A 26,973-nucleotide genomic window follows, 5' to 3' on the forward strand; every position below is an offset into this window, starting at 1 on the left:
AACATTACAGATTGTTATTACTGTAGGGGATAATATATAAAAAATTTGAGACATTTTCCATTGTGGCTTTAACAGAGATTTTTATAGAAACAGTGTCAAAATATTAATGTAATGATAACGTAACAATACCTACTAATACCAGAACTGTGTGGTTCTCAAATAAAAGTACAACTTTTCACAGCCTTTTACTAAAACCATCAAATTTGTGATTCAATTATTTTTAACCATTTATATAATTTGTTATTCCCTTTGATTAGGTGTCATTGTTGTGTCAAGTAATCTGAGAAAAAAATTCTGAGTAAATGTTAAAACAGCTCAGCTTCCAGCTGCTGGAGGTATCCCGTCTCTGGCTGATGGTAAAAAAAAAAAATCTCCTGAACATCTGGTTCCTACGTTCTCAAAGAAACAATGTGAAAAAAGTTCAGAAGCAGCCTCAGCTCCCAACTGTTCCCTGATGTCAAATGTCCGCGGTGCAGCATTGTTGAAACACTGAGACTGGATTATTCAATGTCTGATTGCCTGAATCGCTGACACCTATAGGAATCCAAGGAAAGTGAAGCTCACTGTAACGATGTTGAAGACACACTCACGGTCTTTTGTTGTTGATTTGATTGAGAGACCCTGAGAGGCAGAGGCTACCGACACGTGCATGCAGAGTCTAATCACCTGTCAGTCATCAAAACAGTTCTCTGATCCTTCAGTTCACTGAAGGTAAAGAAGTATCATCGGTGAAATGTATAGTTTTATTGAACCAATTATTCCTGATGCATCAAAGTTAAGATGGAATTTGACTCTTGTATCAGCTTTAACTAAAAACAATCAACGTCAACAAGTTGATGTTCTGATCACACCCATATTTAAACCACTCTTCATCTTGATCTCAACTTCACATGTGTAAGACGCTATCACAGCAACATATAAAGACAAACACACATCAATCAAATCCACTTCTGTTCTTGCTGTCACAATACAAGCCACAGTCAAAACTGGTAACAAAACTGTAGATATTATGTAATTTTTTGTTCTATCTTTTTTTTGATAACCATTTTAGGACATACTGTATACCGTATAAGGAAAAAAGCATCTCAGAGTTCCCCATGGCATCAGCTGACTGACAGCCGGGAGCTGGTGTTGCAGGGAGACTGGCTGTCAGCCTCTGTAGTGTGCTACTACTCTGTGTTGTAGACAACAAGTGTTGATCCGAGGCACTTCTCTCTTTTTATTTAAACCTCAGCGGCCATCCTTCGCTATGTGTCTTCTTACAACAACAGTAGGACGACTCATCGTGCTGTTAAATTTAAATTCCACAAGATGCCAGTTTACTTAGTCTGCTGGAGCTATTCCCCACAGTGACAGACTGGCATACACAGTGCTGAAACCACAGCTCCTGCTTAACCACAGGTAACAACAGTGTCACATGCATTTTAGCTGCTGGTTAGCTGCCGGTTCAGCTGTTGATCTTACCGTTATATGTTTCAAGTTTTTGTGAAAAGCTCATTAGCTTTGAATGTGAAGTCACAATCAAACAAGTCGATGAGTGCGAGGCAGCACCGCTATTTATTCATGAAGAATATTTGAGTAAACTGTGTATTATGTAAATCACACTTACAGCCCGTCTCAGATTATTAAAATGCAGGTTAGGTTTTAAAGATGTCAGGTTTTGTTCTTAGCGGAGATACTGTATCGTAGCCTCTCGGCGTGTTTCTCTGTGTTCTCGTTGCCTCAGGCAGGTAGAACTGGAGCCTCAGTGGTCTGATCCTGTCTTTGAAGTACTTTTGAGTGGCAAGTGTGTTAGGCGACGCCAAAAACGAGATGAAAGGTGAAGCAAAATGTCAGCGGAGCCACACTGCTCAACCTCTCATCTGTTGACTGCACACAGTGCAGTCTATTTAATGGTGTGCATCGGAACAAATGGAGGGTCATATTGTGAGTGAGGAAATGAAGAAATTAAGGAGGTCAACAAATCATTAATTAGGGTGATTTATCGCAGCGAGACCTCCGCTGCGTAGAGGCAAGTATTTCTGACACGGATTCCTTTGAAATAGTGTAAAGCAGAAGACACAAGCAGGTTAAAAGAGCAGCAAAGGTGCTGCCTATCTCACACTGCTGTTTTATCACTCATGTGTCTGAGTGCAATCACCACACAACTGAGGGTGCATGATGTGTTTTGGCTATAATGTCAATGTTATATACAGTACATACTGTATTCTAAGTATGCCGTTTTTGTTCTTGTGCATGTAAACATCATATCCGGATTTCAGAAAATAGGATACGCCAGTATCGTGGTTTTGAGAAACCCGGTTTTGCTCCCCAGGGAACTCTGAAAGTATACGCCTTATCCTCAATGGCGGCGGCAAACCGCTTTTGGGGTGACGAAGAAACTGAGCTTTGTCTTTTAATAATGAAAGAATTAAACATCATTCGATGTTTCAATGGAAAAAACTTTAACACTGACCTGTTTAAGTCAGTGGCGAATAGACTGCACAACCCTGCATGTACTGTGTGTTGTAAAAATCAAACACTAGCGCCTGGTAAATAAAGATGCAATTGTCACAAACGGGGATACTGGTATTTATCATGTAAACAGGGATATGAATAACCAGGTTTCTCTACAGTATGTTCATGTAAACACAGTATCCCGAATATGATCATAACCGGGATATTAGTCCATGTCCAAATGCACTGATTGACAACCTCTGTTAAATGCCCTAATAATAGAGTCAATGAGAAATAGGGTGGCTAATAAAGCTTAATGGTCCAAAAACCAGTCAAACTAGGCTGTTGCTAAACAGAATATTCCTCAGACTCCCAGCAGCTTCTCGATGAAGTGAAATGAGGTTGAGTTGACACCTGACCAAAATATCCACACACACACATCTAATTTTCATTCCGTATTCTGAGGTTGTATTTGGTATCCTCTGACCCACACATGTAATTTCCACTGAGGATTCAAATCTCATTTTTGTTGCTGCCCATTTTTTATGATTTTAGTCTGATTACTCACAAAAATGACTCTGACTCTCCAGCTGATATAATCCACATCACTAAGGCTCAGAGATGATGAAAATGTAAATGTGCTCATCAAGGTTCACTTAAGTCATTACCAGCAACTTAAAGCAGAGCACTTTTCTTTGATTGAATCCAGCTGTCTGCGCAGGCTGCGTGACAGCTCGCATTTATACACATGTAATCCGAGGTGTTTTTTTTTTTTTTACACGCCACGTCTATTCTCTGCATTTTAAGAGCATAACTACAGTGATTGCGCACTGGACTGCTTTCCAAAACATGGATGACCTACAACTCACCAGTCTGCCTGAATGCCTCCTGCGTAGAGGCACGCTCTGCTCACACACCTCTGTGTGGACACTATGTTTGACACAGATCATCACAAAATCATCAAACCAAAAACCAAAGTCGGACATGGACACAGACAGTGGACTCTCACGAACTGTGGTTCTTTTTGATGCCACACTGAATGTTGGAGCACACAGGCCGAACAACTGAATCATAAATTGCAACTTGAACTGAACTTTCTTTGCCCAGCTTCCCAGAAGAGGTGCAGCAAGTGTTAAAAATGCTCTATGCTGATTTACAGATAATAAATGAAAAATAAAAAGATGCAGAACATTATAAAAATGCTAAATTTCATACAACATGCTAAGGCTACCAGTGAAAAATGATAATATTGCAGCAATACATTTTTTTTAGGAGTTTCATAGTTTTTTTTTTCCATCATCCACATCCTCGATTATTTTTTATTTGCCATTAAAATGCTGCTTCCTCATTTCTTCCTCAAACTTTCATTTATTCAATCATGTGCTCTTTTCCTCATTATCACCGAGCTTCAATATTCAATAGTTTTCCATTAAATCTGAATCAATTCATATTGAATCTCAACTTGCCTCAATTGTATGTTATCCAACCTTTAAGAGAAACAACAGTTTAAAATGTAAACACACACACAATTTATTAGATTATTAACAGTATTTACTTGGATGAAAAGCTCCACAACAGTGTGTCCTTCCAAACACAAAGGCCTGATCTTTCATGACAATCCACAGACCTTGAAGGCTGCTTCCTGCTGGATATACTCCAACCAAAGCAGTGCAGCTACAGCGAAGCTGTGAAGGTTTTATGTTATTGTGTTCTCAGAATGAATGTCCCTGTAAGGCCACTGTACTTCAGGAGAGTCAGACACTAAAAATGCTGTTTATATTAGTCTGAGCAGGTCAACTACCTGTGCCCCCACTCCACACAGATGTCTTTTATGAACAGAGTGTTTTGTATGCAGACCAGGTTTTGGAAGACCCAAAGAAAACTGCCCTCACTGTCACTGAGAAGCAGTAACACCCCACTTTTTCTATTTTTCTCCTCAGGCTAGTGGATTTAAGGATATAATATGACCCGCCGCCATCCTGTGCCAAAATATGTGAGTACACAAGTGCGATTCTCATTTTTTTTGTGCTGACAAAATCAATTATTTTGCTACGTAGATCGTCGGGTCAGATAAGAAATTTAATCAGTATTAATCTCCAAAACATCCTGGTGGCTCAGCAGGCAGAGCCATACATCACGCACTGGTTGATCTAGTCTCATATCTATTCTGTTATTTTTATTCTCCAATTCATATACCACCAGAAGGCAATCAGAAGGCTTTAAGTTTGCATGCACTACTGAGGGAAGGATATTTATGCGTTTTTAGGTTAGCATGGCAGTGGACTACAACACAAAGCAGAGTTTAAACTCTCACACATCAACCATATCTACATCAATGCATGTTTTCTTTTAAGATCAGACTCACACAGCTGAAGCCCCAGTGAGCAGCCAACTTGGAAGTCCCAAATGGCAGCTTTTTCCTACCAGCACCTGAAAGCAGCATCACAGCCAGAATCTAATCTAATCTAATCAAGCAGAGGGAAATCTTTCTGCCAAATATCACCCAAATCTGTTTGTAACTTTTGGAGATAAAAGACAAGCACACAGGCAAACATGTGAGCTTCCAGTAATCACCACAGAGGAAAATATGGCACTGACACAAACAGACTCACATCTGCAACTAACGATTATTTGCATTATCAGATTGATTAATGTTAAATCCATAAATTTGGCAGAAAATACTGAAAATGTTCTACATGAGCTACTTGTGGAGGTGGCGGATGAGGGCGTCTGAGCCTCCAAACGTCAGCTGAAAGTTTATGAGCTTTATTTCTAATTCAAAATTTTGCAGCTACATTTGTAGCCCAGCTCAGTCCAGCGTGCATACTGGTCACTCGTGGTGCATATGCACTGAATGTGATTGGTTGTGTGCCGCTGGTATAGTGCAATACACCCAAAATGATAACAGCATCATTAATTAATCTCTCTGCAATGGGTGTTGTATTTTCGCATGAATAGTGCAGCATAAACACACAGTCAGTCAGCAGTTCACTGAACCACATAATGTTAGTTTAGTGGATCATATTCTGCTTTTCTGGCTGTATAACTAAACACACCTACAATTAGCATATCATAGTAAAATTCTGTTGCAGCACCTGCTATTAATAATTAAGTTTCCCCTCATTTCCCCATAGCTGTAATTATCTGCCAGCACCAGTGCTGATGGGACATCTTCAAACTGCTTGTGTTGCCAAAACAGCAACTGACAATTTCAAAGATACTACATTTACAATGATACCAAATAGAGAAAAGAGATGAATGTGCATATTTGAGAGGATGAGGTCAGTGGAAATTCGTCTTTGACAAGGACTAAAATATTAATCATTAATTCATTAATAAATGTATTGCGTTGGTACATATCACATAATAGTATAGTATAATAAAAGTGTGATGACTAGCACCAGGGAGCAGTGTTTGTCTCAGTGATACTTCATGCAAACTGTCATTGGCCAGACAGCAACACTAAACATTATACTTTGTCTGCAGGCTGTAACTGACAGCTCCAGCCCGACTGCACAGCCACAGACAGATGTGGGCACAGGTACACTGAGTGTTCAGTATGGCAGGGCTGACTGCTAGCTAGCCTCCATGCAGATTTATGGAGAGGCAAGGCCGCTTTGATCTGTGATACTCTCAGCTGCGCCCTGTTGCACTGCCATGAAAGAGACTTTACAATTAGATCAATTCAACACAAACAGTGGTGGCAGGAGAGCGAATAAAAAGCTTGATCTATTTATGGTTTCTTCACACACACACGCACACACACACACAATGACGACGCTCATATGAGGTTATTCTTAATTAGCTGCAGTGTCTCTTGCCTTACGTATCATCCGGCAATTTCTAGTCGTAATTACTACTGCCTGCTAAAAGCAGCCATGCTCCAATGTGCTGCAAAGCTCTTATATCATTGTGGCCAGCATCAATAGCAACTCTGCTGCATGCCGAACACACTGATCTCCCACCACAGTGCACTGAGGCTAAAACACCAGGGCTAATTTGAGCAGCATTCAGCTCTTTTAAGACTCTTTGCCTTTGTTTATGTCCCATTAAAACAACAGTGAGCATGGGACATGGAGAACAGCGACGTTTAAGATTACACTGCCACTGAGTTCATGATTTAGTCATTTTCCAGGGCAGTTTAAAGCAAAGCACAAAAGCTGTTTGACACTGCCACAGTCATCTCTCAAGATGTAAAGGTGCACAGTGAGTAAGGCATTAAACTTTAACTAGTAGGGCTCCTAAATATTTTAGTGCCCTATTCATTATAGACAAGTGGGCAGACATCAGTGGAGAGATTTACCTACGTATGTGATAACTGTGGATGAGAAACACTGTTGACACCCAAAGGTCTTGGAGTATGCTCTGTGGAAACATGCTGACAAAGAAGTTTCCTATAAAGTCCAATCAATCAATCTAAGCCACAGCGGTGCAGCCCTCGCTGCTGTGTTTGATATTGCTGTCATGAAGAATGATACTGTATATGCACACACACAGTTAAGGCAGACAGCAAGATAAATGAGAGGGGCCTATATCAACATCATCCCCACCATTCACTGTGTGACAGATTAGTTTCTCAATAATTAACAGCCATTTGAGTGTAATTGTTAAGCACTTCTCTCGAGAGTCTTTACTCATTAATTACGTCATTGTTTTGTTTGGAAACGTGTTACTGTATTATTACCGCTCAGCTCTGACTGAGTCCAAAGATAAATGCAACACATTTACTACAAACCAGTGTGTTCAAAAAGTCTGGATAAAGCTTCACTAACTAATTCCATACTGCCAATTGATTTAATCACTTTTTGTACAGTCAATCCTGGCGACAAACCAGATTTCTTTTACTGGCAGCAGGAGATCATCACGTACAATTTTGAGCCCGACGGGCTCACACCAGTTGTGTACGGTATAGAAAATTTGGAGAGAAAAAAAATACTGGCCAAGATATCAGTGCCATAGGCCATGTCCACACATAAACGCAAACGGCCGAAACCGGATCCTTTTCTATGCGTTTGGGCCTATCATCCACACCTAGAAACTGATATTTTCACAAAATCCTTCTGGGTAGTAGACTTTTCAAAAATGCTGCGTTCACGTTTAATTGTGGAGAAGCGAAAAATCAGACTGGAAGTATGTATGGATGCAGACACCTAAAGGAGTTTTGTTGAGAGTAGATGGAGTCTGTAACAGAATTAAAGAGAGGCAATGTTGGACAGATTGATTGTGTGGCCAGAAACCTTTGAAAATGTATGCTTTTATCCCCCACATTCTCTACCGACTTCAGAGTGCTCACTTTTCTATATGCACTTTTTTCCTAAGCTTTTCATTTGTTTTGAAGAACGTTGTCAACAGATTAAACTTTCATCCATAGTATAACTATAATTCCATTTTAATAATCATTATAATTCTTTTTTCTTATGTTTTGTTATCTATGTCTTTTTATCTGGAACAAATGAAGTCTCTGCCAGTTGGGGAAAAAAAGTGCTACATAAATAAACTTGACTTGTCTGGGTTGTCTTGAATAACAGGAGACACAAGGTCTTTCCAGCAAAAATTAAACTGATCTTTTTTTTTTCTCCAAGTAATATGATATTGATGGTTAGACAGGCTACATAGACACTGACCTTGGTGCCCAACAATGGACATTTCTGATGGCAGTGCCTGCTACCAAATTAGGCAGAAAGTTGGTTGAGCAACAAGTGGAAGATTAGGTGCAGTTCTTAGCTTGCAAAGGTCTGGCCTAATGCGTTAGCGATGTGGTGCTGATGCAGAAGATATCAAGCAGCTCTTGGAGCTTGATAGCAGTGTATGTATACCAATACCACAATGCCTGATCTGAGGTTCCCTAAGGAACTTAGATGAATGATCTGAAAGCAACCACATACACCGATCGTCACCAAACACTTCCTCCACCACATGAGGCCATAATGTGGGAAAGACAAGTCCAAGTTCAGGCCCAGTTATTTCTTGCATAGTTGGACATCCACAGAATCACATTCCAGTGTTAGGACACTCACTGAGCTTGTCAGGAGGGAAGAGAAACCCCAATCAGATTTTCCACATTTCCCAGTGTCACGACAGATTGGATTAGTTCTGGATTGCTCTGCCTAGCAAGTGCAAAACGGATGAGAAGCTGATTAGAGTCACTCAAAGCTCTCCTAATTCTCCAAAATACTTTTGTTTGAAAGACTGAAGGAACGTGTGTCTCAACAACAAGGCTAGAAACCCCTGTTGGCGTCTTTGGTGAGGTGTGAAGTCAGTTTTCAGTCAGGAGCTCTGTTTGGACTTAATGCCACCAGCTTTGTGCCAACACACCCACCGGCCACCTTGAGCTTGAGTGGGTTACACGATCAGCCATCGCCATCAAGACTGGCTCTGAACAAGCCTGGGCTTTGCAGCTTTGCCCTTAACTGTGAGAGGGGAGGGGCTGCTTGGTAATATGATGAAAACCCTGCTTAGCGCAGGCAAGCCTTGGGTGGAACAGATGGAAGCTCCTTCTTTCTTATGCAATCCAGCATTAGTGAAGCAGAAAATATGACTTTTACGTGACTCCCTGGATGTCAGATAAAATAAAGAGCCTAATGAACGTCCTGGGACGAATAGATGAGCTTTGTAAACAGCCGGGTGGTGAGATTAACAAGAGGTCAGCCCGGCCCCCCCAAAGAGCCCTGCTGCCTGGTACTGCCGAGACTGATTTGGTACATTTTAGTGAGCAACTGAGCATCACAACACAGTCAGTTTAAATAATGTGCAATATATCAAATAAGCTTGATGCATGAAACTACATTATGACTTATCTAGAATAGTAAGTGTCAAGTCTGTCTTGAATGCCTGAACAGTTCCTGATTTTTTGCAGCTTTCTCATTAATATTGATCGCCTTCATAAATATTAGCATTGCCAGTGAGGCAGTATTCATTATTCCATTATATCAGTCATTATACTGCAGGAGGTTCTGTATGTTTTTCTGTAAAACATATCAATATTCTATGAATGCATATAAATGACTGTATATGGCTTATATCTTTGTCTTCTCCTGCTTCGGTGCCTTGATCCTCTAATTATCGCATCCAAAAATTTGATTGTGTTTCAGTGTGTTTAGTGGAAAACGACCATAAAGTGGGTAAGTGTATGCAGACAGCATCACACAGGCAGTGAGATGCTACATTTGAAGGTCCCAAATTGACCAAAACTGGGAGATTAAACAGAATGAGAGAAGAGGACGCACTGGTGAAAGGCTTTGAATAATAATAACACTCGAGAAAGGGGTGAAAAAAAAAGGCAGCCTTCTTGAGACCCATTTCTAAAAATAGCTTCCACTGGTGTGACATCATCAGTGCTATGCAAATATCATCCACCTTTACTTCTGTCAGTGCAGCAGAAAAGACTGTGTGGAGTGTGTTTAACCCACAGCTGCACCTGTGAGTGTCAGTGCTGACGACATGGACACACACATAAACACATGCACGTCATGCAAAGAGCAGCACACACACTGTTTCCTATGATACATTCACTTTCCTGCATGACTGTAACGAAAGTGAGAAGATTAACTAATATGACTCTTGCCATTACAGTACAGTTGCTGGCAAATTCTGACTCTCAGATTTCCTTGACTACCACCTCATCCCCCCCAAAAAAATCCCCCAGCATGCAACATTTATAGAAGTACTCACAAGTGATGGTGGCGTCTGTGAATCATGGCAGAGCTGGGAACCTCTGTGTCTGGTCTGGGGGAGCAGGAGAGCAGAAAGCTGAGGCACACAGACTGGCATGCAGTTAAGGCTCCCTCGGTCACCCACCAACTCTCACACACCACCACACGTACACACACACATTCAGAAACACACACACACACCCTGACTTGGCTTGCTGCTCATTCAAGCTTGGTCACAGTGGGGATGATGGCTCACATGCAGCAGTCTCATGATGTAACCGCCGCTGCTTCTCTCATTAGCAGCAGCCAAAGCACAAACTCTACTGCATTTAACCTTCGCAATCCATTATGCAGCACGTACATAGACTAGAACTAATAAGTCTACTTAATCCTATCTATTAAATCAATATCTATTAGTGATGTGTGTTGTACAACAGGAAATGAAAAGTATATTCTTTCATTTCCATTTATCTCTGAATCTGAATTCAGGTTAAAAGGCTCTTATTTGAAGCTTTAATATTTGAAGAATTGGCACTATTTTGCTGAATTACATTACAGTAATGAAAAAAAAATCCAACTTTAAATAATACATTGTAGGGAAACTGCACTGTTTTCTATTATGTCTGCTCTCACATGAATGTGTGTTTGCATAGTGGGTGTGTATCTCACTGTTAAAAGACCTATATAACATTCAATGCAAAGGCTCACTGTATTACTGTACTGAGAAGGGAAAAGGGGATTGGCCGCCTGGTCTCTATGGAAACCACTGGCTGCGTTGAGGGCAGGTCCACAGAGGAAAAGGCATCAGGGAATCAAATCCTCTCTGCGTTTCTCATCCAGAGTTGATGAATCCTCTGCAGCTAATAGCAGCACTGTACAAATGACTGGGCAGGTACAGGACTAAATCACATTCACGTTTTAATACTGCTCAATATGAGCTGCTCTCACCAACACGCACAGTTGTAGTGAGTGGAGACGACCCGAGGCAGATGCTGCAAAACCTTCAACTTTAGCTCTTTTAGGTATTTTTCCTTGTTTTCCCCACAACAGACGAAAATGCTCACGGTTTTATATGCACTACTATTCACTGCCGCCACTGAGGCTGTACACAGTCACGTTCACAGAGAGTACATAAATAACAGATGTGTATACCAAATGTGAAACAACAACAATTCAAATCCACACACGGTATGACACACAACTTTACACTATACACCTCAAAACAACCTCAATCCATCCAAATGTACAAATTGTTTTACTAGAAATTCAATAAATCTTTTAATATGGCAAGTTGTACCGTAAACATGAACTTCACACCATCATCAGTGGTTTGGTTCATAACTAAACATCTCCAAACCATCTCAGTGTTTCCCATTAATTAACGAATCGTCTCGTTTGGGCCCGCCACAGTCTCTCACAGAAAAATAAAATTATTTGGGAATTTTTTTTTTTTTTTCTCACGTGTGTCTACGTGCTGTGCGCCCGCACATGAGAGAGGCGGCAGTTTGAGAGGCTGACTGGCAGAGATGAGAGCTGGTGAAACGCTAGCATGGTTATTTAAAACACCATCTCTGATCTCTGCTTGCACATACATACACAGACACGGGCGCACGCTAAATGCGCTATATCGCGCTAATTGCTCAGCCCCCTGGTCGGTCGCGCCATGGTCTCCTGAAATCCTGTGGGAAACACTGCATCTGAAGAAGAATATAATCCCTCACCAGCTTCCCACCAATATACGATGTCAATGGTGTTGGGAATGCAAGGAATTAGAATTGGTTACACTTTACTTGAAGGTATCGTCATAAGAGTGACATGACACAGTCATGAACGTGTCATAAACATTATGTCAACGTCATAACGTTGTCATTAAGTGTCATTCGGTTTTCGTAGTGTTAGGTTTAGGGTTAGGGTTATGGTTAGGGTTAACCGAATGACACTTAATGACAACGTTATGACATTGACATAATGTTTATGACACGTTCATGACTGTGTCATGTCAGTCTTATGACAGTGTCATGTCACTCTTATGACGGTACCTTCAAGTAAAGTGTTACCTTATAATTTCATATTGTCTTATTGATATGTCCTGTAGAAAAGCTGTATAGTTGAATTAGACTTCAAAGCAGTACTAAAGAACTTTCAGTTTTGGTTGAGTTTGGCGGTGCCAGTGGCCCAAAGCGGTAGTGTTTTGCCTGAAGGAAGACTCCATTTCCCATGAGCACCAGCGTATAGCACCGTAAACATCCTGATCTCCCGGCGCATGGAAATTAACAGAAGACGTCCAAACTAAGTTTCTGTTATCAGCGGATCATTTCACAGTAAACACATATACACAATCAGACGGAAAGGTGCCGCATTGCCTGCTCCCTCCTCATCGTGACTCGCGAAAGTGAAAGTGAAACTTAAGTGAGAGCCGGTTTCCCACCATGCTCCGCAAAGCTGCTTAGTGCCAGAGAAGGCGATACAGACCCCCTCAGGCCATGACAGAGGTGTCATTCAACCTGTAGTCGATGTACCATCACAAAAGTTATGAAAATATTATATGAAGGTTGAAAAGTTCCTTAGTGTTGGTTTAACTATTCAATGAAAGTCACATTACATAGATGTTTGTTGTGCAGAGAAACAACTCAAAAGCTCCTCGGTGACACAGTTTAAAGAGAGACACACAGGCCCATATCAAGTAGTTAAAGTGGCTCTGCAGCTGTTAATGGACTTGTCTCAGGGGAAGCGGCTGGTGGCATCTTGTCACCTGTGAAAAAGGACTATCGAGGAGGAGCAATTCAGCTGAGTGACACCACCGGCCACGTTTAGCATTTTTTCAGTATGCATTGAGCTGTCCTTTTCTCCCTGAACAAAAACCATGCCAAACCAACTGATGATGGTTTTTAGCAGGGGATGCACCAACGACAACTTTTCAGCTGTCCCTTCCATTTGTAACTGCAGCAAACAAGTGAAGTTTTTTTGTAGCCTCCTGGAAGATGTATGCCCTTATCAGGGAGAGGTAAGGGAGGGCGGACTCAATCATGCTATTGTGGGATTCGAGTAAAGGCTGGAAGTAGATGGAGGGGCGGGCAAATTGCTTAACAGAATGAAAAGCTGCACCATCACTCAGCAGATAACATGACTGCTGAATACGCTTTGCATGTATCACACGCCGCTGTACTCGGCTGCAGATTCCTCACAGGAATACACACTGTGCAGGGATGGCTCAACCTTTTTGACATGACAGGAGGCTAGGCATAGGGGAAGCGGCGAAACAACTATCGCAGACGAGGCCTTTACAGCAGTTGTCATGACAATAGCGATGGCTGAAAAGCAAAGATCCTCTCCGACCCCTCTCTGGAGATTCGCTGACATTCGGCCCCACTCTTCTTGGACAAAAACCACGGAGATCGGTGCTGTGGCTGCAGCTCCAACAGTGCCTCGCCCTCCTTGCTCTGTCTAGTCTTAAAGATTGTGAATGGTCCAGATGGGAGGTGTTTTGAGTCGCCTCACAGCCCGGGGGGGGGGGGGGGGGGGGTGGGGGGGGGGAATGTACAGGGGGTGAGTTTGTCAGTTTGATGAATAGTGCTGGATCAGTCGCTGCATGTGCTCAATGCATCGTGTGCATTTGATTTACCGAACCCTTCCTTCGATAGCAGGGGATCAGTAAAACCCCTGGGTGCCGTCATCTTGCTTTCTACACTACAAACACTGTGCATCCTTAGAGATATACAGGCTGGAGCGACACTGACAGCCACATCCCCAGTCTGATTCATCATCACCAATTGGTCCCCGGGGAGTCGGACTGGTTTCAGGGACTCGGTCCTCTGCGTTAAGCACCGATGGCCGTCTGCCACCGACAAATTGGAGCATGGGGTTGACAACACTTAGGAGGACATCATCAGTTGGGCTTGGTCTACACTCTACCAGAGGCTCTCTAGCATGTGATACTCTGAGTAATGAGACGACATGACGCCTCAGTAGCTACAGCCAAGACTGGAGAGAAAGGAAGGATGTAAAAAGATAGAGAAGAGCTTGATTCGGTAAACCCACGGACACGCTGGCTCTATTGTGCTTTATGGAGTGCTGTGATCGTTCAACAGATATTTGGCCTGTGAAATGTCCAAAACTTTGATTAAAAGGAGAATCATCGTCAGGCAGCACCTCAGACCGTGGTCTCTCACTGAGAGATTTCCTCACTGTTTCTTATCCTTGGGCAGAATGGGCCTGATGGTCTGTTATGTAATAGGCTTATAGGAAGGAGACATGTTTATGTGGTACTTCTGGACAAGCCTGCTGAGAGAATCTCAGTAAGGTCTTCTCTTAGGCCACTAGAGTAAACAACAACAGGCACATGTATTGCGTGCAATTGAAAGATTGACAACAGTAAAAACAAGAAAGCAGAGGTGAAGAAATGATTCTTCACTTCTCTTAGGAGGAAGACCACGCTGGCTTCACAGCCAATGGTGGTCTACAACTGAGACATGGAGACATTCACTCTCTGGCTGGGGAGGAGGCTAGAGGGCGTAGAGTGGGAGGAGGTGTGTTGTTTCTTGTGGTAGCTGGAGGTTGTGTGAAGTCATACTGCTGTGACATCGACTGAAGACAGGCATTAGGGCCCAGAAGTGGAGTCTCTTTTTACTCTGAGAGGGAAAAAAAAAAGCCCGGGGCTCACTAAAACAACAACAACACCCGAACACATCACTGCAGTTACTGCACTACCCCACTCGCAGCTGGGAAAACACAGGAAGCAGAATGGGAGGGAGGCTGTGAAGTGGCAATTCAAACACAAGATTGTTCACTGAGGGACATGATGTCAGCTTACTGCGTTCAGTGTGACAAGAGCTATTATGCAGATTGTCTCATTGGTAAGGATAGGAGTGAGCGAACAGCGGTAATGGACTGTGTGTGTGTGTGTGTGTGTGAGTGAGTGAGTGATTAGAAGGAAAGTTTTTAAAGAATCACTGATTGTGGTCACTGTCTCCCTCCTCCGGCTGTCCTGCAGTAAAAACGTCAGGCCGGTTTGAGATACATTCTCATTTGTCATTTACTGACTAATGCTTCTTTCTGAGTTTATGTTATCCGGTAATAACCAGACTTTCACCGGTAAAATACGATATAAAGTAAAAATGTACAATGCATCAGCTGGTCGGAAAAAAGTCTGTTTATCTGAACTACCCAACTCACTCAGTACTTGGTGCAGCGTGATGTGCCGGTGTTTCTCAGTCGGGGGGAACTATCCCTTTAACTATCCCTTTAAGTACTTTCTGAGAAACTGAAGGAGGGATGTATCCACCCTTGAGCAGTGACTACATCTACTAAAGCGCTGTACTTGATAACAATTTGACATAACTGAATTTCACTGAAATCCTCCTGTTTTATGATACTTAATATTTCTGTAAGAGAACATTTTGGTTTTAGTCTGTTTAATCATTTTAGAAACGAAGGAATGATTATCTAATCAATGAGGGTCAGCTGCTACCCTGAGTGGTATACTGTATGTCGTCAGTCACTTTAGACTGACTTTTTAGACAATGGTATTTATGTACTTTGAACTGTTTGTATGTAACTGTCGTGTATTTAAGGCTCAGTCATTCTGACAGTAGGGGTCCAGACTCTTGATACCTTTGTGGTTGAGAGAGGCTGCACCCAATTCGGCCAAAAGTAAGACTCTGTCTTTATTTTGATGATTATTGTTTATTATTTACTGGTTGTTTGGTTAGACAAAGGGTTGTAATAAATCCTCAAAACCTTGGTAGGTCTTTGGTGTTACTTATTCCTCAGCAGAGGGCAATGTTTTTGCCTCCACAATTTAAACTTAAGGGCATTTGAGAGGGAAACATTTGCACTTTACTTCATTCTTTTCACAGCTGTACTTTTCACAATGATACAGAACAAGACAAGACTAAGTCAAGACCTAGGACAGGTCTGGGCCACCTACTGTGCTGGTCGGACCGTGTGAGTTTTGCTTTTACCGCACACTGCTGTCATGCATGCGCGCTTCTCTCTGTGTGTGTGAACGCCAATAACGGAGAAAGAGCGCTATGCGGAGATGAATGAACGGAACGATATTGCGTTGGTAGAGCCAATGCTGAAAAATCTATTCGCGGTGGACGTAATTATTTGTGGTGGGCCGCCATGAATGTATGGGAAACACTCCTGTATGTAGTCTGAAAAAAATCACCTGATACATATGTTAAAGACAAGGATATGATTAAAATATGATTAAGATAAGATAAGAAGGGCAGTGGCTGGATATTGTTGAGGAGATTTACTTGCTGGAAAGACTGACTTACTGTCTCAGAATGAAAGCAGGGACCTTGGACCAAAGGTGGCTGAAATGGTTTGTGTATACGAAAAAAGAAGAGTCTAATATGCAGCAGACATAATGGACAGGGATGTGCCCCACATCCACTTGTTACTTATTTTTTAAATATTTTTTCTTTATTCTTCTTTATTTACTTTTACTCTGGGTTTTTTTTTTTTTCATCTTCTATCATTTTGGTGACTTGCATCGTTTTGCAATGACTCTTGTTTATGTAAAACAAAAAAGCAAAATAAATAAAGAGTTTAAAAAAAAAAGATAAGATAAGAAAAGATAAAATGACTTTTAATCAGACCACTAGTACAGATTACAATTACTATCATAACAACAGATGAATTGACAATGTGAAAATACTGTATGGTTGCTTAGGGAAAAATATCTATATCTGGTCTGTAAAAACTCATCACACATTTTCCCACTAATCATAAATTGTTACAGCCCCACTTGACCATCATTTAGTCCTGGCATCAGCATACACAGGATCCTCCTCCTGCTGCCATATGGGCTCTGCAAGATCACAGGGTTTGCACATGTTTCTTTTAACTTCATCAGACAGCCAGGCCAAGAACAGGATTTTCAAAGTGTCGGTGCAACGAACGTGCTCTCAACAAAAACAAGAGACAAGGCCATCAGACACGTTGCTTCTAGTCATCTGACCAGTTGTTCTCTGTGTCGTCGTCACTGATTTGAGTGAACGCCCACATTTAATGACAGCAGTAATGGCTTTTTAAGGGTAGTGACTTCTGTGTCCTGATGACTGATGTGTGTGCACTTGTGCCTCCATCTTTGTGAGGCCTATAACTCAAATTGGTTCACAGTGTGAGGAATAGAGTGGGAAAGTGAGGATATTGTTGTCCTCAAGCCTTTTAAAAGACTGTTGAAGGGTCAAGACTTGGTTCCAAGGTTAGGGTTATCTAATGTGTGTGTGTGTGTGTGTGTGTGTGTGTGTGTGTGTGTGTGTGTGTGTGGTCACAGTCAGGAGCCATTTGAAGTGTTTGTGCCAACAGAGGGCAGTGTGTTTTCACTCAATGAGCCCCGTTCCAAGTCCCTCAGGACCTCTTGCTTCAGAGCAAAAAGGACAGTGTCGACACACTGTTCATCTCAAAATTTCTTTCTTCATGGTTCGCATTAGGCCAAAGGCACACCTGAATAATTCATTTTCAGTCTCATTGCATGGAGACAGTATAGTGGTCTCAAACTGCTGCCCCCCCTCTCCCCTCCCCTCCCCCCGTCGTGCCTTACACACCTATACCTTGGTTGATGTTTTATTGGATTTCTGTGTTTCATCCACAGCTTGTGTTCTCACAGATCACCACCTGACCTGCGGGTCAGCTGTTTGATTAGAGCCCACTGTCTGTGTGCCATGTGTGACTCCGCACAGAGGACTGGTGTTTGTTGGTCAGCGGCAAAACCCACTTTAAAGCACAGAAATATTCTCACTTCTCTCTTCAGAGGGATGTCGACTGACAGACGGGGACGCTCTGGGACATAATTTCCGATATGAATGATATTCTGACATTACACAAAGCTGGTATGGGTGGAAATATCAGTTCTGGCGTGAGGACATTTTTATTGGGTGTTATCATCAAATAAAAGCAAATAAAAGCGACACCTATGCTGTATTGGAAACGTCCACATATACTTTACCTTATCAACATCCAATACAATTTTATTTAAAGGTAGAATTGCATCATTGCGGGAAAGTGGTGCGACAGTGGGATGAAGGCACAGAACAACAGGAAAGTTGCTCATTTCCCCACTTGAACGTGTTCTCTGTATAGAAAGGTGATGTGTTTGCCTTGACACATTAAGCTGGTGAAGTCAAAACTGCCGGTTGTTAATTACCAAGTTGCTGATTACATTCCCTCTTGTAATTTACTGCTTTAGCGTCACTTTAAAATGCGTGGCAAGGAACGCTCTTGCTGGTTTATTAAATCATCACTGCCAGTGAAGATGTAAAGCTTCAGTGAAGCGTGACAGATCAAATGAACATGAACGGTAAGGCATGCCGGGGTTAGAGACTGCAAGACATGCACTCTCACAACTCACAGACACACATACACACACACCACCTGAAATAAAAACCTATAGCTCTAACTTCAGTATTTCAGTATAGTCTGTAACAAAGGAGGAAGCATTGTCTATTCGTGTGTGTCTGTGTGTAGTATCATTTAAAATGATTTCAAACACAGATGCAATGACATCTGTCATGTGGCAGCAGAAGACTGGACCCTCAGTGGCCTCTTAATTAGTTAGTCAGTTAATGAGGTTGGTAATGTGTTTCACTGATGTATGGACAGAGCCATAACTTCTTGCTTGATTGATATCTAGTAGATTGATAATTCTCCCTGTCAGTGTGGCAGTAATAATTAATAAACACATGCATATCCCCAAACTGAAAGCAAATAAGGCAAGAGTAGGACATTTATAATTAAACTGCTTCTTGAAATCTGTGCAGTGTTGTCTTTGCTTTTCATGGTCTGCTCATATCAGACTCATTGTCCAGTCGTGCGTTGTCCTGTCTCCTGTCCATGGATGAAAAGACAGAATGCTTAGTAGTAATTTCTGCACACCTCCAGATTATGCTTGTTTATACTGGGCAGACATGAAAGACAAACAAACAAGAACATTAAGATTAATTAAGCATATCTGACACACTCGTTGGCCTGGGTCACTTTACTGTACTGACAAACCATTATTTTATAACATATCTCATGTTATAAAAGTAATAGAGGTCCTTCCAGCTCTGGTTCATTTGCTATACATCGAAGAGCTGATGTCACAATCATTAATTTTAATTGAGCAGACAGCTGCTTAGCTACAGTAATGTATGACATGTGTGTGATGTTCCTGGAATAAATGAGGGCTTGTTTGGCTCCTCATGTTCATCTCATATCAATCCAACACAAAGGCAAGCCCTGCCACACATCTGTATTTGAAATCATACACAGGGTGCTACAGTAGGTTCTTCCAGTTCCTCCATGGGCTAAAGGCAGCACTAACAGTTTGCTTTAACATCTTCCCTCCTCATCTCCAGCAGACAGAGCAGGAAGCTGCTTCTCTCAGGCCTGTCGAGCCACTGCAATAGCCCTCACTATGTACACACTATCACCACATCCTATTAATGTCATGTCACAGCCAGACAACAATGTAATGATGATTAAAATGATACTAATCGAAATAGCAAATGGCGGTCATTATCATTACAGTTAATTATCTCCCATTCCACTGCACAGAGTGTGACAGCGAGCTGTCACCGCCAAGTGAACAAAGAGCAGAGCAATAACCTGGGTCAAAAGAATGAAGGCTGTGACTCCACAGGAGGCGTATCTGAATGTATCCTTCTGATTCTCACAGCAGGAGGTTTTCACTGATACATTGTTGATCTGGATCGACATCAGCATCTCAGGGCTCCTTTAATGTTCAGGAATGTTCTGAAGCTCAGACTCTCACAGTGCCGATATGGTTGTTTAAGATTTTGCATTTTGAAAACAGCTTCGTCTGACATTCAGATTCAGAGGGGTCATGTGGCACTGTTCAGGGAAGAAGTATCTATGGCTGGCCTGACGAGAGGAAGGAAAGAAATGTGTTTGTAGCTATGTTTACAGTAATCCATCAACAGATTGTATGGACCTTAAAATTGAATCACAACTGAACAATCCCCAAGGTCAATGACAGGAACAACTTCATCTTAAAAAGAATCTAATCCAATTTGGCCTTGAGGCACTCATGGGGTCTTCATGAGTGATGGGAAACAACATTGTTCACCCAGTAACCAAGTCAAACTATCAATCTGGCCTTGACCCAGGGAGGGTCTTGTGCCCCTTTAAGTCCTCTTGTGGAAAAAGGGAGGGGCTGGGGGAACAAAGAGTGGTTGGATCTTTCACTGCTACTATCCACTGGTGGATCTGAGGCAGGTGAACAACATGGGATGCTACAATCTGTTGAAAATGACAGTACCACTGCTTGTACTTTAATGTTTCCCAAACTTCCAGCTTCCCTGTCTTTGAATTTTATTTCACTTCGTGGGAGCCAAGTTATTAGTTTATCTGAGAAAAATAGTGCTGATGGTCAGTGATGGAGCCACATGCAATAATAATATGTTTATGGATTGTGAGGAATCAGATCTGATATTTTTGGGACCTCTGTCTTTAGCTTGTCTGTTAGCATGTTAGCATGTTAGCACATGTGGCCTACTGGAAACATGAAAAAGCTGGAGAAAGAGTTTTTAACCAAGTCATAGACTTTTGGCTGCATCATTATATACTATTAATCAACTAACCCTGGCAAATAAAAGCATTCAAGTGGAAAAAATGTGTTCCTTGGGTGGGAACATCTCCTTTATGAGTTTATACAGGAATAAGAAGGCTACATGTTTATCATAAGCATCTAAATGAAATTACTTGTTGTTACAGAAACTTGTATTTGCTTGTATTATCACTATAAACATTATGCATTATGTGCTGTGTTAGAATAAAAAAGATTGACAGACAACTACTAATGGGAGCTAGGCCAAAGCCAGTGGTCATTTATAATTCTGCTTTGACAGCAAAACAGAAAATCTCATGCACAAATACATATTATGCATGCACACTGACGGTATACAGTAAATAGTAACAATACTGTATATCTGAGACCTTGAAATTATTACATAATGAATCAAATAATAAGTGAAAGTTAAAAAGAAAACAGGATATTTCTTCAAATCTGTCCTCTAAAGACTGAGTCCATAGAAACGTGAGCTTCCCTCCACATGGACTGAATCTTTATTCAAACAAAAAGAGGTCACACTGTATGCATAACGTTTCAGCTAAAGTGGATCAAAACAGTAGCTGATTTGGAAGTAGGCTAATGAATGCAGAGCATTAGAGTCTGTTTCCACTATTCCTCTCAGAGCTTTACTATATGGATGTTAGAGCTCTGCTCAGAGAGAACCAAAACAAAATCATTCTGGTTTCTTCCTCTGCTCAGACAGAATCCTGCATTTCATTTCTCCGCTCTTACTAATTGTCAACTTTAAGCACTGCTCTATGGAAGATTATTTAAAACCTAATTTCATAAATTTGGGTCTTCGAGATGAAAACAGCTCTCAGGAGTTAATGCAATCATGGATGTTGAATTTCTAACAAAAAAAAGAATATTAAAAGAGAAAATAAAACAAGATTGTTCACGTTGTCTAACCAAGGAGATCGCTTTGTGATGTTAGGTATCTATTAGCAACAATGATGCGATTAGAGTAAGTTAAATACCAGCAGCCTGAGGACATTGGTTGGTTATAGGTGGACTGGGTGCAATTGCAATGATCTTATCCACGTTTACACTGCTGAAGCACTGGATGGATGCAATTATTTTTTTGTGGCTTTGGCAAACTTCTACTGCATGAGAGAGAGAGAGGAAAAAGTAAGATAAAGATAAACAAAATGTAGTTCAAAACCCAGTGTGTGTCTGGACCACCTCGAAGTGTGGAGTCAGAGAGACAGGAGATTATCAGACCTGCATCTCTGTTCTTCATCTGTGATTTAAAAATCAAGGCCACCTGAGTTACTACTAGTTACTAACCTGAATCTCTGACACAACTCTTTGGAGTTGAGATACAAGACAAGAAAGAAGAGTGTGTGGAAAGCCATCCTGAGTCCAACAGTATAGTACAAGTGTAAATGCTGCTCAGTGGCAAACAGATGATGTAAATAATGACAGTGGAGCTTGACTTTTTTTCCCCTGCTCAAATATTGCACTTGACCATGCTCGCACTGAGCGCAGCTTGTGGGTGAGAGAGGGATCTACGAAACCTCAGTTTGTCCACAGGCCTCTACTGGCACACTGGTAATATGATGTTAATATTGCTCTCATACACATAAATGTACTGAACACACACACACTCACAGAAGTGCTCAGCCTCAGAGCCCTGCCCCTCCTCCTACTAGATGCTTCATACTTAATGCTGCTGAACCAAATCTGCTGCACTTGGCTTACAGCCTGTCAGTAGATGGTTAAAAGAACTTAAAATGTGTTTCTCTTTTTAAAAAGAAGATGATCTAAGCCTTGTGTGTTGCAGGCCTGACATCTTAATACTGACATTTTTCCACTCTTTCATTTGGAAATCCAAGACAGGATTACGCATGGTGTTATTGAATTAGAGTGACATGGCAATCCAATTTTTGGTCGTAGCTATGAATGGATCTGCTTTATATCCTGGCTGTGGAAATGACTCAGTGCACTATACAAATCTATCACCACATGCACGGCAATCAGCACGTAAAAGTAGAGCAAATGAAAGCTTAACAGTTGGGAAAAGAAAAAAAAGGGGGAAGCAGATGAAAAGAGCACACTGCACTTTCCTGCAGCAGCAGCAGCAGCAGCAGCAGCAGCAGCAGCAGCAGCAGAGCAGAACTGATCACTTTCCTACTCCATTTTAATTTGTGGTGAACACGGAGAGCAGCTGTCAAACTGCCAGCAAGTTGGAATTTGGTTTTAACTCAAGTCTGAGCTGTGACACCTCCAATTCCTACATCAAGTTCTTGAAAACTCTGCTTGTAACCTGTTGATAGAGTGAACATTAAGCAAACAGAACAACAACACAACGCCAGAACGGTGTTGAGAAAATGGAAAACAGAAATAAGCAGGGACACTACAAATGTGGTAAATGGTAAATGGACTTGCACTTATATACGTAGCGCTTTTCTAGTCTCTCTAACCACTCAAAGCGCTTTACACTGTAGGTCACATTCACCCTTTCACACACACATTCATACAGTACAACACTAGGCACAGCACGGGAACTAACCATTCACACACATTCATACACCCAATGGACGCATCGGGGGACAAGTGTGGGTTCAGTGTCTTTCCCAAGGACACCGCTCTACCTCCTGAACCACAGCCGCCCACTGGTGTGCTTGTGTGTCTGTGGACTACTAGCCTACATCTTATTTTTGATAATAAATACAGATGGATGTGCAGCATTTCCCATCATATATAACTCATAATCTCCCAGAATTGGCCATATCATACTGTACACTCATATCTGTCAGAGCTGAAAATGATCCAAGTGTTAAAAAAAAAAAAAAAAAGCATTTTAAAACGGCATAAGAAGTTGGTTTTGAACGTATGTGAATAGGGTTATGATATCGCTAAATTTCACATTTCCGCATTTGAGAATTTCTGAAAGAAACATTTATACTTTTTCTGATATATCTTTAATTCTCAAATCACATAAAGTTAAAATTACCAAATGCTTTCAACTCCATTCATCCATCCAACAAACACTGCCCCTGTGCTGCAGTTTTCAGTGTACAGACTGGTAAAACAGTTACCAGTGCTTCATGTCAAGTACTGTACTACACATGTTTTACAGAAAAAACAAAAACCTGGCAACTCGACCTGTCAACTGCACCGACATTACTGTTTTTTTATTTATTTTTCCCCCTGCATACAGAATCACAACGCAGACGCCTCTGTCAACTTCAGTGCTGCCTCTACTGTAGCTCTGACAGAAGTCTTGATGGCCGTCTTCATGTAAAATGCCGTATTCCAACAAGCACTGCACTGTCATTTGTAACATGTCATTTGCAACTGTGGCATTTCACTGATGTGGTGGTGGCCCTGCACCATAATGAGGACAATGCAGCTCAGAAAGCTGCTTTAAAAAATCCCAAAGAGGAAGAAGAAAAAAAAACTGCTGTGAGCCTGTTATATATTTTACATGAGATGTGGCTATGCTTACGGTTTGAATGTAAATTCCGCAGCCACTTAATTAGGTGAATGTAAATGGAGCATCTCCACATAATTACTGTCAAGTTGGACAACCTAATGATTTTTCTGCACCCTGGCACAGTGCCAACACCAAACAGCAGCCGCATCATTGATAACATGGAGGAGATCATCATCAGACAGATTCTGGGCGACCAGCTGGTGGCAGAGTTGTCAAAATCCCCAGTGTGGGGGTTAATGTTTGAAGAGACCACTGACATCTTTGTCACCAAGCAACTGGATCTTGTTGGGAGGATAATTTTCCATCATTAAATGAAAGGGATATTTAGATTAAAACTACTTTAACTGATTATGTGTATTAACCCACGTGCACACATGCACAAACACGCCTTTGTTGGACCTACAGTATAAAAAAAACACCATTTTGGTTATGACAACTAAGAGCCAGTCTACCATTGACAAGGACTTGTCACTGCCATTCAGACTTTAAAATACACCTATGATAGAATTAAATAGAGTACCTGGATGGTATCAGTGATGAAAGAAAAAGGGAAGTGAAAGCGAGTGCATGAAAGGAGGAACGAGCCAGAAAGAAGTACAGCTGCAGGCGTGACAGAAGACTTAATGTGACCATTATCTGGTTCTTGAGAAATTGTGAACTAGAGATGAGCATTCGTTTCCACAGCGCGGATGGCAGACGGAAAATTAAAGAGCAGCCACGACTCCTCCGGCTCTGCTAGCCTGCCTGCTCTGAGATGACCTCTAGCTGCATGTGAGAATGTTTTCTTTACTTTATAAATAACTAATATACTTGAAAAAGTACAGTTTCACTCGTATTTTCCACATTGGCTCAACCATCTGGTTTATTTCTTTTTATTTGCGGCTGCTTTATTGAAGGACTTTCATCATTATCTTACTGTTTTTACTCGACTTCATTTTCCATCTCCATCCTTGAGCTCTAAAACACATCTCTCCTCTGTAACCATGGCTACAACTGATCATATATCCCAAAAAGGGCGCTGATGGGGGTTTTGTAAATCACCCTAAGCTATAGTGGCTAAGGCGTTCAGTGCAGTCTTTGTATGAATTTGGAAGAAGGGGAAGATGTTTCCAGTTCGGGCTAAGGTTTCATTTACATTTAAGATCACTGTCATGTGATAAGCAAAATCCAAATCAGATTGTGTTTGCATTGCACAGCTTGGACGTGGTATATTTACACATCCACAGTGGATGTGATGCACATATATCTACAGTGTAACCAGGGATGACATTTCCACAGACATGAAGAATGGTCACAGTGGAGCTTAAAAAGCACGTTTCACAGTCACATCACATCTCTGAAAAGGTTTACTGTGTAGAGAAATAAACATTTCTATTTATCCTTCGTCTTCATCGTACAGTATAGTAGCAAACACTGCTGAAGTAGTGAGTGGTTGAGTCCATTCGGCTGAATGTGAATGATTTATACTATCATAGAAACACACGGAAACAATGGGCTTCAGCATGGGAACTCTGCATTAAAATACAGATATAAAATCAGGGTGAAGGGGACTGGAGTCATCATCTTTTCCAGCTATACCCTACAGCACCAAGGCTAGAGTGTGCACCACTGACCCACACTGTGCAAAGTCTCCCTCCACAGAACAACAACAACAACAGCAACATGTTGTTGTTTTTCTACTGAACTGTAGATGACCTCTGCAAGGATGTCTAGCTGCTGTGTAAATTAGGATTTCTATTCCTCGGAAATAAACATGGCCAGTGTGACATTGTGATAATACTGCACAACATTTTAAGAAAGCATGTCACTGATTTAGTATAAATCCTATAACGCTGTCTGACAATACTCAGTAATTATGGTATCAAAAATCAATATGTATCATTATTTTTCATTCTCTCTACATCTACATCACCAACAATGTAAATCAAACACCCATATTTCAGTCAGACTGAGTGTTGGTTATGTGTGTTTATGCTAAGCAGCCAATAAGTTGCTACAGTAACCTCAAACAGTGATAAGAACTCTGGTATCTCAGTGCACTGCACCTGAGGCCAGATGCAAGTGATGAATACACAGGAAAAGCATGCACACACCACTGCCGGCACATACACTGGTTTTTATAAACACTGGGTGCATCTGAATGTCGACTCACATACAGTAAATCACACAGGTTTCCTAAGTTATCCAAGTTAAAGTGAAGTAATAATATAAAATGCAATTAAAATAACATGAAATGAAATAACTACCTTTATTTGCTGCATTCATTATAATCATTATACATTTTTCTGTTTACACTGCAATTACAATTTTACAATTCCTAACCAGAAATAATTGTGTTTATAAGCTTGATGTTTTTCATCATCATTTAATATCCTTATAATTTATTGTGAGACTTTATGTAAACTGTTTCATACTGTTTTAATGTTTACTAATCACAGTTTTAGAGCCTCACAATATAAAGAATGAAGCCTCATTAAGACATCTCTAATGAACGATGATTCAGTCCAGGATAAAAAAAAAAAAAAAGGACTTTGCATTTGGAGTGATTGTAGTATGATAAACTGATGCATGTTTTTATCTCAGTTTTACAATCTGTGAAATTGCTCCTCTTTCTTCTCCGTGTCTGTTAACCTGTGGCACACACACTGTTTTTCATGCAAACTGATGGATTAAGGGAGGGTCTAGATCCATTAATAAATAATTATGGGAGTGGAGATGAGGCCCATGAACAATCCCCCAATTTCTAAATGATAGTGGAAGCATATGGTAAATACATTACATGGCTTTCTAATTTCTGGCTTAGTGCGTACACATACAGTAGTTTCTGTCATTAATCTACAGAGAGTTGCATCTGGCCTCTGGAG

General features: G+C 41.2%; 1 protein-coding gene across 3 annotated transcripts in view; it reads right to left on the bottom strand.

Annotated features, from left to right (window-relative positions):
• iqsec1b (IQ motif and Sec7 domain ArfGEF 1b) overlaps positions 1 to 26,973 on the bottom strand; it is a 202,102-nt gene that overhangs the window by 78,120 nt on the left and 97,009 nt on the right. The window contains exon 1 of one of the 3 annotated variants that reach the window (XM_083971935.1): positions 10,108 to 10,136. The exons of the other annotated variants lie outside the window; for them this stretch is intronic. Within the exon in view, the coding sequence (XP_083828061.1) occupies positions 10,108 to 10,133 (26 nt within the window). The 5' untranslated portion in view covers positions 10,134 to 10,136. Of the gene's footprint in view, positions 1 to 10,107; positions 10,137 to 26,973 lie in introns of those variants that run through there. 3 annotated transcript variants of the gene reach the window in all.

Source organism: Trachurus trachurus (assembly GCF_905171665.1).
Source record: "Trachurus trachurus genome assembly, chromosome: 5".
In the NCBI taxonomy this organism is placed as follows: domain Eukaryota; kingdom Metazoa; phylum Chordata; class Actinopteri; order Carangiformes; family Carangidae; genus Trachurus; species Trachurus trachurus.